The sequence below is a fragment of the Capsicum annuum genome, chromosome 3 (assembly GCF_002878395.1).
Source record: "Capsicum annuum cultivar UCD-10X-F1 chromosome 3, UCD10Xv1.1, whole genome shotgun sequence".
Taxonomy (NCBI): domain Eukaryota; kingdom Viridiplantae; phylum Streptophyta; class Magnoliopsida; order Solanales; family Solanaceae; genus Capsicum; species Capsicum annuum.
In genome coordinates this window covers 246,678,740-246,694,521 of record NC_061113.1, presented here as the reverse complement: position 1 = coordinate 246,694,521, position 15,782 = coordinate 246,678,740, and the positions used below count along the sequence as shown (strand labels likewise).

The 15,782-nt window shown below is 34.6% G+C and overlaps 1 protein-coding gene and 1 long non-coding RNA gene across 5 annotated transcripts in view; both read left to right on the top strand.

Moving 5' to 3' along the window:
- LOC107862558 overlaps positions 1–10,429 on the top strand; it is a 21,133-nt gene extending 10,704 nt beyond the window's left edge. For 3 of the 4 annotated variants that reach the window (XR_007053816.1, XR_007053811.1, XR_007053813.1), the window contains one exon: positions 27–1,084. This is a non-coding gene — a long non-coding RNA (uncharacterized LOC107862558). Of the gene's footprint in view, positions 1–26; positions 1,085–9,597 lie in introns of those variants that run through there. The other variant, XR_007053814.1, reaches the window with a different exon arrangement.
- Positions 10,430–11,181: 752 nt separating this feature from the next.
- On the top strand, positions 11,182–13,717 carry LOC107864873. The gene is made up of 6 exons (XM_016711283.2): positions 11,182–11,250; positions 11,377–11,853; positions 11,943–12,038; positions 12,102–12,275; positions 13,154–13,605; positions 13,687–13,717. The coding sequence occupies exons 1-4, from the start codon at positions 11,182–11,184 to the stop codon at positions 12,261–12,263; spliced, it is 804 nt and encodes a 267-aa protein (XP_016566769.1). The 3' UTR covers positions 12,264–12,275; positions 13,154–13,605; positions 13,687–13,717.
- Positions 13,718–15,782: the final 2,065 nt, after the last annotated feature.

Genomic DNA, 15,782 nt, shown 5'->3' with positions numbered 1-15,782 from the left:
AAGTTTTCGTGTTTCAATTTCTGCAGTGATAAAAAAGTGAATATTCGAATGCCATGAGAAGCAAGTTAGATGAATATTTTTGGATTTTGCCAAACATATTGTCACGACCCGAAATAGGATTATGATCGGCGCTAAGGAGTTTAGGACTCCAAGCAAGCCTTGTCAGATTTCTACAGAAAATCGGACAGAGTTTTCTCTGATTTTGGACCTAACAAGAAAATTTCCTGTCTCAATTCAACAACAAACAACCTAACAAGACAACCACCACACAAACACCAACACAATTCACCATAGATCATCAACAATTTACCAATACAACCAACTAACAATACGAAAATCATCTCCAAAGATGGGAGAAAATCTAATATCCATAAATCCAAAATAAAGAAAGAATACTCAAGCTCTAAAGACATGACTATGGAGCAACTAAGAGTTTTCAAGAAAAAGAAACATAATGAATAAATATATTATATCCCACGCCAACAATTGCGGGGCTAACTAGGAATATGCTACTCGGATCCTCTAGCCAACGCGATCCTCATTGTCACCTGCGTTCTTTGAAAAATAATAGCGAGGAGTGAGACGCTAGATCAGTGAGTAATAACACTTAACCACAACCGTTTTAATGGGGATAAGTCAGAAAATATCATGAAATAAATGTTCTTTCAGAAAACAGTAACAATAAACAATATCATTGTTTCATGTAAGCCAAGTGAACCAATAGTTCAGTAATAAACTCAAAAAAAGCATCGTATCATATCAAATATTACATATTTGGGAGGTTTCCAAGAATGAATCATGTAATCAGAGTGGCATTCTTCTTCATCAAGAATAAACCATAACAGTGGACCCCTCATAAAGGAGTCAAATATCATATCAGTATCAGTATGCTATTTCTACCTTTCCACTAGCGAGGGCTGTAACATTCATCAGTAAATACAAGGTGCACCAGGTCTAACGATAGGATATTCATATCAAGGTCTAACGAGATTCATATCAAGGTCTAACGAGATTCAAATCAAGGTCTACTCTCATTTATAAATTCTTTGTAAACAATAGGATATTCATATGAAAACATCTTTCAAAATAGAACATAACTTTAAAATTCATATCAATAATAATACATGTAAACTTGAATAAAACATATATCAAAAATATTTATTCTCATGTAAGTGAAGAATATTCACAATAGTAATATCATATCTCAAATAACCATATCAATATCATATTAAGTAAAGAACTTGTCCCATGTGTAAATTTTCAAAACATTCAATAACTCTTGTTTTCATCAAAACATGGTATAAATATGCAATTTAAGAAATATAAATTGTGGCAAGATTACTACTCATAGTACTCTTGTCGAAATACCAATTTGTCACCTTGAATGATTCGTATCGCTTTCTTGGATCAAACCTATAATCACATCATATCCATTCTTGAGTTAATTCTCTTATTTTAGACTAAATCATGATAAAATTAGACTATCCAACCCTCAAGGTTTCATGGTAACCTTCAATTTCTCAAACTTCATGCCCAAAATCACACCTTAATATGCTTAATCTAGTTTTTGATAATTAAATTTTACTACCTAAAAAAATTACCTAGACTAGAAATCACAATAAAGATGTAGAAAAGGGTTTACCTTAAATCCAAATGAATTTTTCGATCAAACCTCATTCCCCCCCCCTCCCCCCACTGGACGAACAACTTGCTGTTTTTTTTTTTCTTTGCTTCGTGGGTAGGAGGGCAGATTACTTACTACTTGTTGCTCCCAAGTGGATGCCTTTCTTTTAGTAAATAAATGGCAAAAGCCTTAAAATTTTCCATAATATAATGATTTGGCAGATGGGCCAAGTCCTTATTTGTTTTTAATTAGGCCTGCACGACTTTAGCCTTTTACTCTTTTTTTTCTTTTTCTTTTTAAATTGGGCTTTAGTCCAATAACCCAATTTTTTTTCTACAAAAATTTGGGATATTACATTCTCCCCACCTTAAGAAATTCGGTCCTCGAATTTAAAACAAATGCATACCTGAAGACTGAAACAAGTGAGGGTACTTGAGTCTCATGTCCTTTTCTGACTCCCAAGTAGCTTCGTCAGTGGTGTGGTTCTTCTATAAGACTTTCACGGATACGAACTCCTTCGACTGCAATCTCCTTACTTGTAGATCAATGATAGCCACTAGTTCCTTCTCATAGGTTAAGTTCTTATCAAGTTGCAGGTCGGTGCTTCGAGCACGCGAGAAGAATCTGATATACATTTTCTTAGCATAGAGATATGAAACACTGGATGAATGAAAGATATCTCGGAGGGGGGGAGTGCCACACGATACGCCACTCCTCCTATACGCTCAAGTATCTCATAAGGTCCTACATAGCTCGGACTCAATTTACCTCTCTTCCCGAATTGCATCACACCCTTTATAGGAGAAACTCGTAGAGAAACCTTATACCCAACTGCGAACACCAAATCTTTTCTTCTCTTGTCTGCATATGAATTTTTTCTACTTTGAGCTGTGAGCAACCTCTGTCTAATCAATTGAACCTTTTCCATAGCATCATGTACTAAGTCTGGTCCTAAAACTTTAGCCTCTCCAACTTCAAATCACCCGATAGGAGAACGACATCGCCTACCATACAAGGCTTCATATGGAGCCATCTGAATGTTTGACTAAAAACTATTATTGTAAGCAAATTCAGCTAAGGGTGAGTAAGTATCCCAACTACCTCCAAAGTCAAGAATGCAAGCTCTCAACATATCCTCCAAGATTTGTATAGTATGCTCAGATTGTCCGTCCGTCTGCAGATGAAATGTAGTACTAAGATCTACTCGGGTACCCAATGTTTCTTGGAAAGATCTCCGTAAGCGTGAAGTGAACTGTGATCCTCTATCAGAAATGATGGACAATGGAACTCGATGAAGTCGGACAATTTCATCCATAAATAACTTAGCATACTTCACTCTACTATATGTAGTCTTAACTGACAGAAAGTGAGCTGACTTAGTAAGTCAGTCTACGATTACCCATACAGAGTCATGACCTTTAATGGTTCGTGGTATCCCGATTACAAAATCCATGGTAACTCTTTCCCATTTCCAATCTGGAATCCTAATCTCTTGCAATATTCTTACTGGTTGCTGATGCTCCGCCTTAACCTATTGACAAGTCAAGCAACTAGAAACAAAGTTAGCAACATCTTTCTTCATACCTTTCCACCAGTACAACTGCTTCAGGTCACGATACATCTTAGTGGAACCAGGGTGAATGGTATATCTGGAGTTGTGAGCTTCATCAAGAATAGCTCGTCTTAACCCATCTGCAGCTGGTACATAAAATCGATTACCCACTTGAAGGATACCATCACAATCAACACTCGTCTTATTTTGACCAGCCAGGGCCTCATCTCAATATTTACACAACTGCACATCCTCAAATTGAGTAGCCTTTATGTGCTCTACCAAGGAAGATTTAGCTTGAACACAAGCCAACAATACCCCTGACCTTCTAACACCAAAGCTGACAACCTTTACCTTCAAGTTTCTACACATTTTTCGCCAATTGCCTCTTTTCAGGAGCTATATGTGCTAAACTACCCATAGATTTCTTGCTCAAGGCATCAACCACAACATTAGCTTTTCCAGGATAATACAAGATAGCATAATCATAATCCTTGAGTAGTTCCATCCACCGACGTTAAAGATTTAGATCTCGCTACTGAAAAATGTACTTCAAACTCTTATGATCGGTATAAATCTCACAAGTTTCACCATATAAGTAATGCCTCCAAATCTTAAGTGCAAAAACCACAGCGGCCATCTCCAAATCATGTGTAGGATAATTTAGCTCGTGCTTCTTCAACTGTCTCAAAGCATAAGTAATAACATGATCATGTTGCATAAGAGCACCCTTCGAAGCATTACAAAATACCTTGAATCCTCAAGAGCCTGATGGTAAGGCTAATACCGGTTCAGTGGTCAAACATTTTTTGAATTTTTGAAAGCTCTGTTCAATATAAAACCAAACTAGGTTAGGGTCGAATCCCACAGGGAATAGGGTGTGAACTTCGATTTGTTTATGAAAGATTTTACTGGTAGTTTACTATTTTTGAAAGATGGGGATTTAAGTTCACGGTGTGTTAAATATCACTTTCAATACTTCAGTGTTTGTAATCAAGATAAATGGGAAACCAGAGCTATGTTCACCAAGGGTTTCAGAAATTGACAGATACTAGGTAATGCTAGAGATTCTCAGAATGAGTAGAACAACAGAATATCCCTGACGATTATACTATCTGACTTATCTCTCGACCTCACCAGAATTTTTATTATCTAATTCTCTCGAACCTAGATAACTTATCTATTTCCAATAGGATGTTATCTCGGGTAGATTAATCCAATTACGACATTAATCATTAAATAGGAGGTTCGTAGCTTCCGAGTCCCTGTTGATAATTCACGTCCTCTAGTCTATTTCTCCGTTAGAAGCAAATAAAACCTAAGGCATAACCTAATGTTCGGAACCACTAGATTTTAGTTAAAACAACAGAATTTCAAGATGTTTTACTACTCTTTGAATCCGTTAAACACCTAGTATCATATCAAACCCTAATCCATGGATCCCATAACTCTGGCTAATGAAATTAGCCGCTCATGATTTGATGAACGAAATATAAAGTTGAATTCATGATTATAATGGTAAACTTACGAATGGATAGAAAACAACAACTAGTTCCTCCGATTTAATCACAAGGTAGAAACCCCAAAAATAGTTGATACGAGAACACAAGAATATTTTATGAAAGAGAGCAAATATACTGTCTCTCTTCTTAGAGTTGATGTCTGATAGATGAATTATTTCTTATCAAAAACCCTAAAAGATGCTATTTATACTAAGGCCTAATTAAGGAAATAAAATAACAAAATTAATAAAATTGTTCGGAATAGGTGACGCCCAGTCTGACTCCGTGTCAAGAAGTTAACGCCCTATCACAGATGGCGTCAGAGAGGCTTCAGTTTTCTTCAAATTTTATCTTAGGCTGACGATGTGGCTGACGCCGCGTCAGGGATCTGATGACGTATCACCAACGTTGTCAGATATCTTTTTCCTATGCTAACTTTTTGCTTAAGGCTGACGCCATTCTTGACGCCTTATCACGACTTTGACGCCATATCACTGGCGTCGTCAGAACTGCTCTAAACTGCAACTCCCTGGTTAAGGCTGACGCTAATGCTGATAGGCTATCGCGAGGCTGACGACTTATCACAGAGGTCATCAGCCATGTTTTCTTCTATTTTGCTCAGATTTTTAACTCTTTTGCTCCATTATTGTTTATTCTCATTTCTTCAGCATTTTTTTGCAATATCATGAGCAAACACATCAAAACAACAAAAGTTGCTTCAGAATTCACAATTATTTTGAGCTAAAAAACATTAAATGTGTTAGCTTTTGCTCATACATCAGTCTTCATAAAATATATAACTTTACTAACCTCTGGAACTTGACCCCCTTCCAATACAAAACTAGAGTTGTTGGGTATCTTAAAGCAAACTATCTTTGCATGACAATCTACGGTAGCATAGCAAGGAGATAACCAATCCATGCCCATCAACACATCAAAGTCAATCATATCAAGTACAATCAAGTCAACAAAGGTTTCCCTACCTTTCACTATAATCTCGCAATCACGGTACACATACTCAACTAATAAGAAATCTCCCACGGGAGTAGCAACAAGAAAAGGACAATCTAACATCTCAGGCTGTCTATCAAATCTTACAGCAAAGTATGAGGACACATAAGAGTGGGTAGAACCCGGATCAATCAAAGCATATGCATCAAAAGAACAAACGGAAAGAATACATGTAACCGCTACATTTGAGGCCTGAACATCCTGTCTAGTAAGTGTAAAGACCCTCGGTTGGCCTCTACCAGCATTTCCTTGTGCCTGATTTCCAACAACCCGTTCTCCATTACCTCGATCTCTATTTTCCGTACCTGCAGGATTATGATGATCCTGTCTAGGTGCAGCTAACTGACCAAAACCCTGACCATTATTTCTCTGAGCCTGAGGGCAATCCCTGATGCGATGACCTAACTGACCACATCGAAAACACTCTTCAGTCAAAAAACGACACTGGCCCATGTGTAATTTGCCACAAGTCTGGCATGATGGATTAGTGGCATACATCTGGCCCGAACTATCATATCCTTGAGATGCTGAAGATCCTTACGTACCCTGTCTAGAAGGTGGCTTATACGTAGACTCCGAAACTAAATCTATCCTTGTCTGATGGCCCTGATGATTTCCTTTATTTGTTGCTCTTCAATTTACACTTATGTCACCACTGAAAGATCCACCCATCTTAGCCTTCTTAAGAACCTCATAAGCTACCCGCTCTGCACGACCCTTCTCCTCAATCATTCTAGGAAGATCCACTATCTCATAATAGGTCAAGACTTTTATCTGTGGGGTCACTGCATTATAAAGATGAGCAACCATCCCATTTACAAACCTCTGGACTCGAGCCATTTCCGTGGAGACCAGTATGGGGCATATCTAGCCAGCATGCAAAATAGAGTATTATAGGTTGATACATCCATATCTGTAGCCTGAACTAATCTCTTAAATTAAGCTGCATATTTTTGTTTCTGACTTTTAGGAAGAAAGGTATCGATGAAGAACTTAGTGAACTCGTCCCATGTCAGTGGTGTTGCTCCTGCAGGCCTTCCTAGCAATAAAGTATCATACCAAATGTTAGCCATGTCCTCCAACTTGTACGATACAAGCTCCACATCCCTCTCACTAGAACACCCTAAAACCCACAACTCCTTGAAAGTACCATCCAAAAAGCTCTGAGGATCAGCTGAACTGTCTGAACCTATGAATTTTGGTGACTTCAACTTCAAGAACTCCTGCCAAGATACCTCCTTATTTCCATAGTTGTAAGTATGAATAGGTGCCTGGAACTATGGCTGAGGTTGTATATCATTACATTGACCACCCCTCTCCTGTCTATCTAGTCGATCGGCCAAGCCCTCTATGGCTCTTTTCATGGAAGCAAGTACCTCAGCAGTAGTACTCTCAAGAGATAGTGGAGGTGTACTAGCATTTCCTTCAGGAGTGGGATCTCTTGAACTTCTTGGAGTGGCAGGGCGATTCCTCGCAGTATCACTACTACCCCTACCTCGGCCTCTTCTATGGGCTCCAACTCTTCCCCTAACAGTAGTTGCTCTACGAACCATCTGATAAAATAAGATAGTTAGAGTCATCTAATTGATCCTAAACGTCTCACACATACTGAAGAATAAGAAAAAAGATCAAGACACATCCTATCACGCTTTCACAGAATCGCGATAATAGAAATGACCGGCAACATAACCATAATTGAGATTCTACTACTATCGTGTAACCCATAGTCACAGAATTAACCTAACCTAGCTTTGATACTAACTTTGTCACGACCCAAAATAGGATCATGACTGGCGCTAAGGAGTTTAGGACTCCAAGCAAGCCTCGTTAGATTTCTACAGAAAATTGGATAGAGTTTCCCCTGTTTTTGGACCTAACGAGAAAATTTCCTGTCTCAATTCAATAATAAAACAACCTAACAACACAACCACCACACAAACACCAACATAATTCACCATAGATCATCAACAATTTACCAATACCACCAACTAACAATACAAAAACCATTTCCAAAGATGAGAGAAAATCCAATATTCCACAAATTCAAAATAACGAAAGAAAACTCAAGCTCTAAAGACATGACTATGGAGCAACTAAGATTTTTCAATAAAAAAAACATAACGAATAAATAAATTATATCCCACGCAAATAATTGCGGGGATAACTAGGAATATGCTACTCGGATCCTCTAGCTAACGCGATCCTCACTGTCACCTGAGTTCTCTAAGAAATAATAGCGAGGAGTTAGACGATAGATCAGTGAGTAATAACACTTAACCATAATCGTTTTAATGGGGACAAGTCGGAAACATCATGAAATAAATGTTCTTTTAGAAAACAGTAACAATAAACAATATCATTGTTTCATGTAAGCCAAGTGAACCAATAGTTCAGTAATAAAATTAAAAAAACATCGTATCATATCAAATATTACATATTTGGGAGGTTTCCAAGAATGAATCATGTAATCAGAGTGGCCTTCTTCTTCATCAAGAATAACCCATAACAGTGGACCCCTCATAAATGAGTCAAATATCATATCAACATCAGTATGCTAGTTCTACCTTTCCACTAGCGAGGGCTGTAACATTCATCAGTAAATACAAGGTGCACCAGGTCTAACGATCCCGCCGTTAGCTACGGGATTCAAATCAAGGTCTACTCCCATTTTTAAATTCTTTGTAAACAATAGGATATTCATATGAAAACATCTTTCAGAATAGAACATAACTTTAAAATTCATATCAATAATAATACATGTAAACTTGAATAAAACATATATCAAAAATACTTATTTCTCATGTAAGTGAAAAATATTCACAATAGTAATATCATATCTCAAATAACCATATCAATATCATATTAAGTAAAGAACTTGTCCCTCGTATAAATTCTTAAAACATTCAATAACTCTTGTTTTCATTAAAACATAGTATAAATATGCAATTTAAGAAACATAAATTGTGACAAGATTACTGCTCAAAGTACTCTTGTCGAAATACCAATTTGTCACCTCGAATGATTCATATCGCTTTCTTGGATCAAACCTATAATCACATCATATCCATTCTTAAGTTAATTCTCTTATTTTAGACTAACTCATGATAAAATTAGACTACCCAACCCTCAAGGTTTTATGGTAACCTTCAATTTCTCAAACTTCATGCCCAAAATCACACCTTAATATGCTTAATCTAGTTTTTGATAATTAAATTTTACTACCTAAAAAAATTACCTAGACTAGAAATCACAATAAAGATGTAGAAAAGGGTTTACCTTAAATCCAAACGAATTTTTCGATCAGACCTCATTTTTTTTCCTTCACTGGACGAACAACTTGCTGTTTTTTTTCTCTGCTTTGTGGGTAGGAGGGCAGATTACTTACTACTTGCTGCTCCCAAGTTGGATGCTTTTATTTTAGTAAATAAATGGCAAAAGCCTTAAAATTTTCCATAATATAATGATTTGGCAGATGGGCCAAGTCCTTATTTGTTTTTAATTAGGAAAAATTACACAAATTCCATATTTAAGACACCATATTTCCTAATATTCCTTAATATTTTAAAAATTACATAAAATCCCTAGTTGCATTTTTATTGGTGATACATATGCTATAACTTCCTCACCCTATTTTATCTCCTCTTTTCAAGTCATCTCTCTCTTCCTTTAATTTACACATGCTCCTTTTTTTTTACTCACAAATTACTCTCCTAAAATCTCTCCAATTTTAGTAGATTTTCAGTCAACTTCAACCCCCAATACTTCAACTGATTTCAACCAATTATTCATCCTTTAATTTCAAAAATTTACAATTTCTTCAAAGGTGTTAGCTTTTGGTTTATCATTTAAAATCCTTTGTGTTAATTTGTTTTATCTTCAATGGCTAATGAACATTCACCCTCATTCAGCTTGGCGATTTCACAAATTGAAATACAAAAAGCTGTTCATGATAGTAATCAAGTCTTGGGTTTTACTCCGGGCAAATTTGATTGCACTAAATTAGGGTTTAGTGAAAATCGATCAAAGCAGCGGAACGACCCTAAAAATTGAAGATTTTAAGAGAAGCTTTTGCTGCAAAAAATCAAGTTTCCGACATGCAAATGGAAGATCCGGATGAAATTGAACAAATCTCCGTCGGAGCAGATTTTTTTCCGCAACTAATTCATATATGGTTATTCATATAAATGGTTCTTTTAAATGGTGATTCATATGGGTGATTCACATAATTATAGATTAACAGTTTAACTGGTTACTTAGTGATTCATATTTTTTTTGGTGATGTATATGGGTGAAATACTAAAATGGTATTTTAATTGGTGATACATAATTTGTGTTGGTGATTCATAAATATTGATTAATATAACTGATTCTTTTAACTGGTGATTCATATGAGATATTCATATAAATGCATATTAACAGATTAACTGGTTATTTTGTGATTCATATTTTGTTGTGATTCATATGGGTGATTCATAAATGGTGATTCATATAACAGGTTATTTTAACAAATGATTCATATGGGTGATTCATTTAATTGTAGATTAACAGATTAACTGGTTACTTGGTGATTCATATTTGTTTGGTGATTCATATAAGTTATTCATATGGGTGTTACACTAAAATGATATTTTAATTGGTGATTCATATGTCTGTTACTTTTATTCTCTGTGGATAACTTTTTTCGTTTATACATATGAATCTTCATTTTATGTACTCATTTTTTTTGTTGTGATTCATTTATGTTGTTGACAGAATGTTAGTTTGCTTGTGAAAACATGACCTGCCCACAACGTAAGAATTGGTAGCGTACATAATATCAATGTAGTCGATAAGCTTAACGAAGTTCTGAATGATAAAGGAATTAGAATGTTTAGAAGCACTTGTTTTGGGTCATTTTTGGACCTACCTAATTGTAATTTTCAAGGATCGATAGCAAGATGCTTGATGATGTTAGAAGTCCAACACTTATGCCAAGATCAACTAAGGGTGTTGGTCAACAATACAATTCTTCGGTTTTCATTGTACGAGTTTGCTATAGTTACAGGCTTGAAATGCCAAGGCAGCGTTGATGATTTTGATTATTTTGGCCTTCCACCATGTCGACTATAAAAAAATATTTTCTGAATTCTTCATCATATGTGAAAAAGGGTGAGTTGGTCAATCTTTTTTTGACTAAAACTGGGGGGAAAATATGAAAGATGCGGTAAAAATTGGGATATTGTACTTTATACACATATTTGTGTTCTTCCAATTAGCTAAAACTAATACCCCTACCCGAGACTTCCATATTGTGGATGATGGAAGTTATAGTCATTTTCCATGGGGAAAAGTAGCTTTTGAGAAATTGATGACTTCTATTTCGGTCGATGAATGAGGTCCAAAAGTTTTACCGTCCAAGTGGACTGCCATACGCGCTTCAGATTTGGTGTTACGAATGTTGAGCCAAAGTTGATGAATCACTTGCCGTTCATGTTCACAATTTAATTCCAAGGATGGTGAATTGGAAAGTGGTAAAACCCGAGCCTAGATACGAGGATCTTATGGCCGATATGTTTAGTAAGGTAGTGTTTATTTCACCATTATACTTTTGTATTCTATTTTTAATTTTTAAGGTACTTTTAATTTTTGGTCTTTTGTGTTACTTTTTTTTGCAGCTTGTATACAGGAATATAACCCTGTCACCATAGGAATTGAACCATCTTGATTTGTCCAATCCTTTGATAGTTGGTTCAATAGATGCTGATGCAAACATAGCACCGGCAGTAGCTGTACAACAACAATCTGAGAAGACTATTTTGATTGAATTTGAAGATGAATTTGATGATTTTAGTACACCTCCTAGTGCAGACCTTCTCAAAAAAATGAGGTTTGATGTTGGTCAATCTTCACATCCTCCTATAAAGAAACAAAAAATAGTTGAGGAGTTAGAAAAGGTTAGCTCACGAGTAGCAAAGCCTAAGAAACAGTCAGACAAGTTGTCCAAAGATAAAAATTTGGCAGATCCTTCAATGGATCTTCCGGAGCCTCGAGTTTCCTTGGATAAAGACAAAGTTGTGCCTAATGTTGAGATGAGGGATGCCGATAAATCATTTGCTGCTTCAGAGGAAAAGCTATCACTATCCAAGTCTGATTTGGATGAGATAAAGTCTTATGTTAGGACCTACGTAAGTATAAATTTTTGTTGTTTTTGTTCTGTTAATGTTAAAAAATATTTTAGGTTAACATGAAATCCAAAATTTTATTCACAATGTAGGTTGACATAAAATTCAATGATCTTCAAAAGTTGATGGTTGACCAGTATACAGAACTTTTGGGAGTTGTGAAAGAAAGTTTTGCTTCATTTGGCAAGGTATTTATAGTTTATCATTAGTATCACTATGTTACTGTATTATTCTAATTTCTTTTCTTGCAGGTTGCTCAATATCCAGTGCATGAAAATGAAAAAGACAACCTGGATATAGAAGAGGATCCTCCTCAATCTCTTAATGCGCACACAACGGATGCTAAAAATTATAATGTTGTAGATGCTGTTGGTCAATCATCTAAATTAGGTGGTAAAGAAGGAGCAGCTTAGGAATCCTTTAAGGTAATTAAATTAATTTAATTATATTATCGTTTTGTTACAACTTGCTCAAAATATTACCATCTAATAGTTTAGATGTTATTTTGAATTGTTGGAACTGTTAATATAATGGTGTGTATGTATATATTAAGTAACTCATATGTATCACCGTGATACATCTGACATCTTATGTATCCCTTTGATATGTATAGACAATTTAAATAGATTTTCAGTAATTGATTCATCATATGTGTTCAATTGATTCATATTAATATATTAAGTTTAATTACTAATATGAATTAAATAATTTTTCTCCAACGGTTAATATGAATCATATGACAATATTAATTTTTTGAATATGTGTTCCTTAAGTTTTCAAAATGTATCACTTTGATATATTTGTATCAAACTGTTTCAATTTTCATATACACAATTTATTAAATCAATTCATATCAGATCTTCCATCATAGTACAAAATTAAATTTGAAATAAATCAAATAGGAAGTTGAGAATTCATACGCAGACAAGCTGCAAGAAGATGATAGGCATAGTACAGATGCTGAAGTAGATGAAGCTATAAAGAAAAAACGTGTAACGGTAATATTGATTTACTTATAACGAATTTTATTTTGTAATTTGAAGTAGTTCATTATAATGGTCACAACCTTATTTTAAGTTTTTTTGTGGCATAAAAAATTTCAGTAACAATGTTTTAATCTTATTTATAAATGATTAATGTTTCAAGTACCTAAAGTTGGTTATCTGTTATGTAAGTTTTTCAAATGTATCACAGAGACGCATAATGATCCATATGTATTATTATGATACATACACATAATTTAGGAACTTCAATTCTAAACTTCATTATAAAACTAAGTTCTCTTTTTACATACGTCACACAGGAGTCTGAAGAGGCCCTTCATAATACAGATGAAGATTTGTCTAAAGCTATTACCTTGTACGTACCACCATCGCGTGCTGCCTATCCAACAGGGATCAATTATATAGATGCTGCAGCTATTGACACATCTGATCGGCAAGACAATATTGATAGTCAGTGTTATATTAGCGACAACGCTATTGTAGCTATTTCTCAGATCCCTGTGTGCAAGACTAATCCAAAATATGTCAGGGAACTTCCTTCCAATAGAAATAGACAGCCATCAAGAGTATATCAGTCACCATTTGTCAGTGAGTTTGATTCTGGGTCAAAAGATAAAGAAGTCATCCAGTTGCAAAAAAAGTTGAAATATTCATTTGAAGGTCACAACATTAATGGACCGTATGCTGAAGATATCTTCTCTAAGTTCTCTGTTTGGATGTCAGCTGGACTGTACAATCCATATGCTACTAAGTAAGATTGGTGAATCACCTTTCACAATATCATATATATGTACTACTTTCAATACTTATAGGAATTATAATTTGATTTCAGGTAAGGAAAGGATGAGTACTACACGACCAAATACGCTAATCTAAAATTAGGTCTTAATTTAGAAATTAAGCAAAACTGGATACAACTAGTGAATATAGATATACCACTGTGAATTGCGTGTTCATGAACTACTTCCATGACACATAAACTCACTATTATCGATGTCATTTTGAGATTGATCTTAGCTCGCATGTCGAAAACGTTCGCTCAATGAAAGTGGCTTCGGTGGAGAGATCAATTTATGAGATTATGCAAGGACTATGCATTCCAGCTGGTATTCCATGACATTTGATTGACGAGGTGTATGTGCTAATAAATTGTAAAGGGTTGTTTCACTGGGTGTTGGCAGTCATAGTACTCAAGGAAATGTGCATTCGTGTGTACGACTCGATGAAAGGTCATAGAGGTCATGCTGATGAGATAAAGGAGCTTGCTGAAATGTTGTCAACTTATTTGACAATATTTGATTTTCTTGAGAAAAAAGATCGCACAGACTGGTCACTTCTAGACGCATACAAGGAAAAGTCAGACCAGCATGCATTCGATGTTCACATTGTTGATGGAATTGTGTAAAAATCAAGCGGCACGTTGTAAGTATCATTTATTCTATTGAATATATTATTTTAAGAGCTCACGGCAACACATAAAATACCTACTTTTCTGTTTTCCAGGGATTGTCGCTTGTTTGTTGCAGCATATGCTGAATTTTTAAGTGATCGGCATCAGATACCATCTTCAGAGTTTGATCCAAAAAAGCATTGTACAAGATACACATCCTTGTTTTGGGACTATGGTGTGAACAAGGCAAGCACTGGATATGTTAGTGACAACCAAGATCCGACTAGGCCTAAACGCACCTTCATTCAATCTGAGGATATAGAGATGATTGATGTTGAACCCCAGTTCTCTAGTATTTATTGTGTGATAAAATGATATTGGTTTCTTATGTTTGGGGATTTCTAGATATATCATGAAATCATGTTTTTTTTGTATAAAATGTCATGACATTTTATCTTAGAAGTAGCTATTGTATTAATACTTCTGTGGGCAGTTTAACTTACATAATCTATCACAAATTTTTAGTTTAGCATCAATATTTTGTTAACAATCCGAAGTGATCTAATGTATATCACCAAATACCATATGAATCACCATTTATATTATTAACCAGTATTTACATGAATCACCAAATACAACTTTATACGTTGTATTATGTTATCACCATTAATCTGTAATCATATGAATCTCCACTTTTATGAATAATCAGTTATATAAATCACTAATTATATGAAACACCATTTTTCAAATGTTTAAAATGAATCACTAGTTAAAAATGATTAAACCTGATTAAACTGTAACCAATATGTTGCAGATGGATCACCAATTAACATGTTCATTTTAATTTCTAATATGAATCAACAACTTTTATACGACTCACATAACAATATTATGTTTTTGAATATGTATCAACAAATACCATATGAATCACAATTTATATTCATAAAATGTACTTATATGAATCACCAAATACAACTTAATATGTTAAGTTGTATTCTTTTATCGCCATTTATATTGAATTATCATTTGAATCTCCAATTTCTTGAATAACCATTTATATTCTTAAAATGAATCACCAGTTAAAAGTCATTAGAACTGAATAAACTGTAACTAAAATGTTGAAAATGTCTCACCATTTAACATGTTAATTTTACCTTCTAATATGAAACAACTAATTTTACACGAATGAGAATCACATAACAATATTAAGTTTTTAAATATGTATCAATTGAAAACAATATAATTAAAATGTAACAACAATTAACCTGTTGAGATTAAACAGTAGTATGTATCACTTTATAATTTCATTTAGGAAATGAATCACTAGCTTTTCTCATTAATTCTTAACATATCTGCATAAGTCAATAGTACTAATGAATTATAAATGATAATCTTAAAAACACATATCTTTTTCAACTGTAAACAAAATATATCAAACAACGAATTTTTGAGTAATTAACTCAAATTATTGAATTCAAAACTTTGAACTAAGTAAACATGTCTGATTAAACTTTAAATACAAAATGTCACATCTCTTT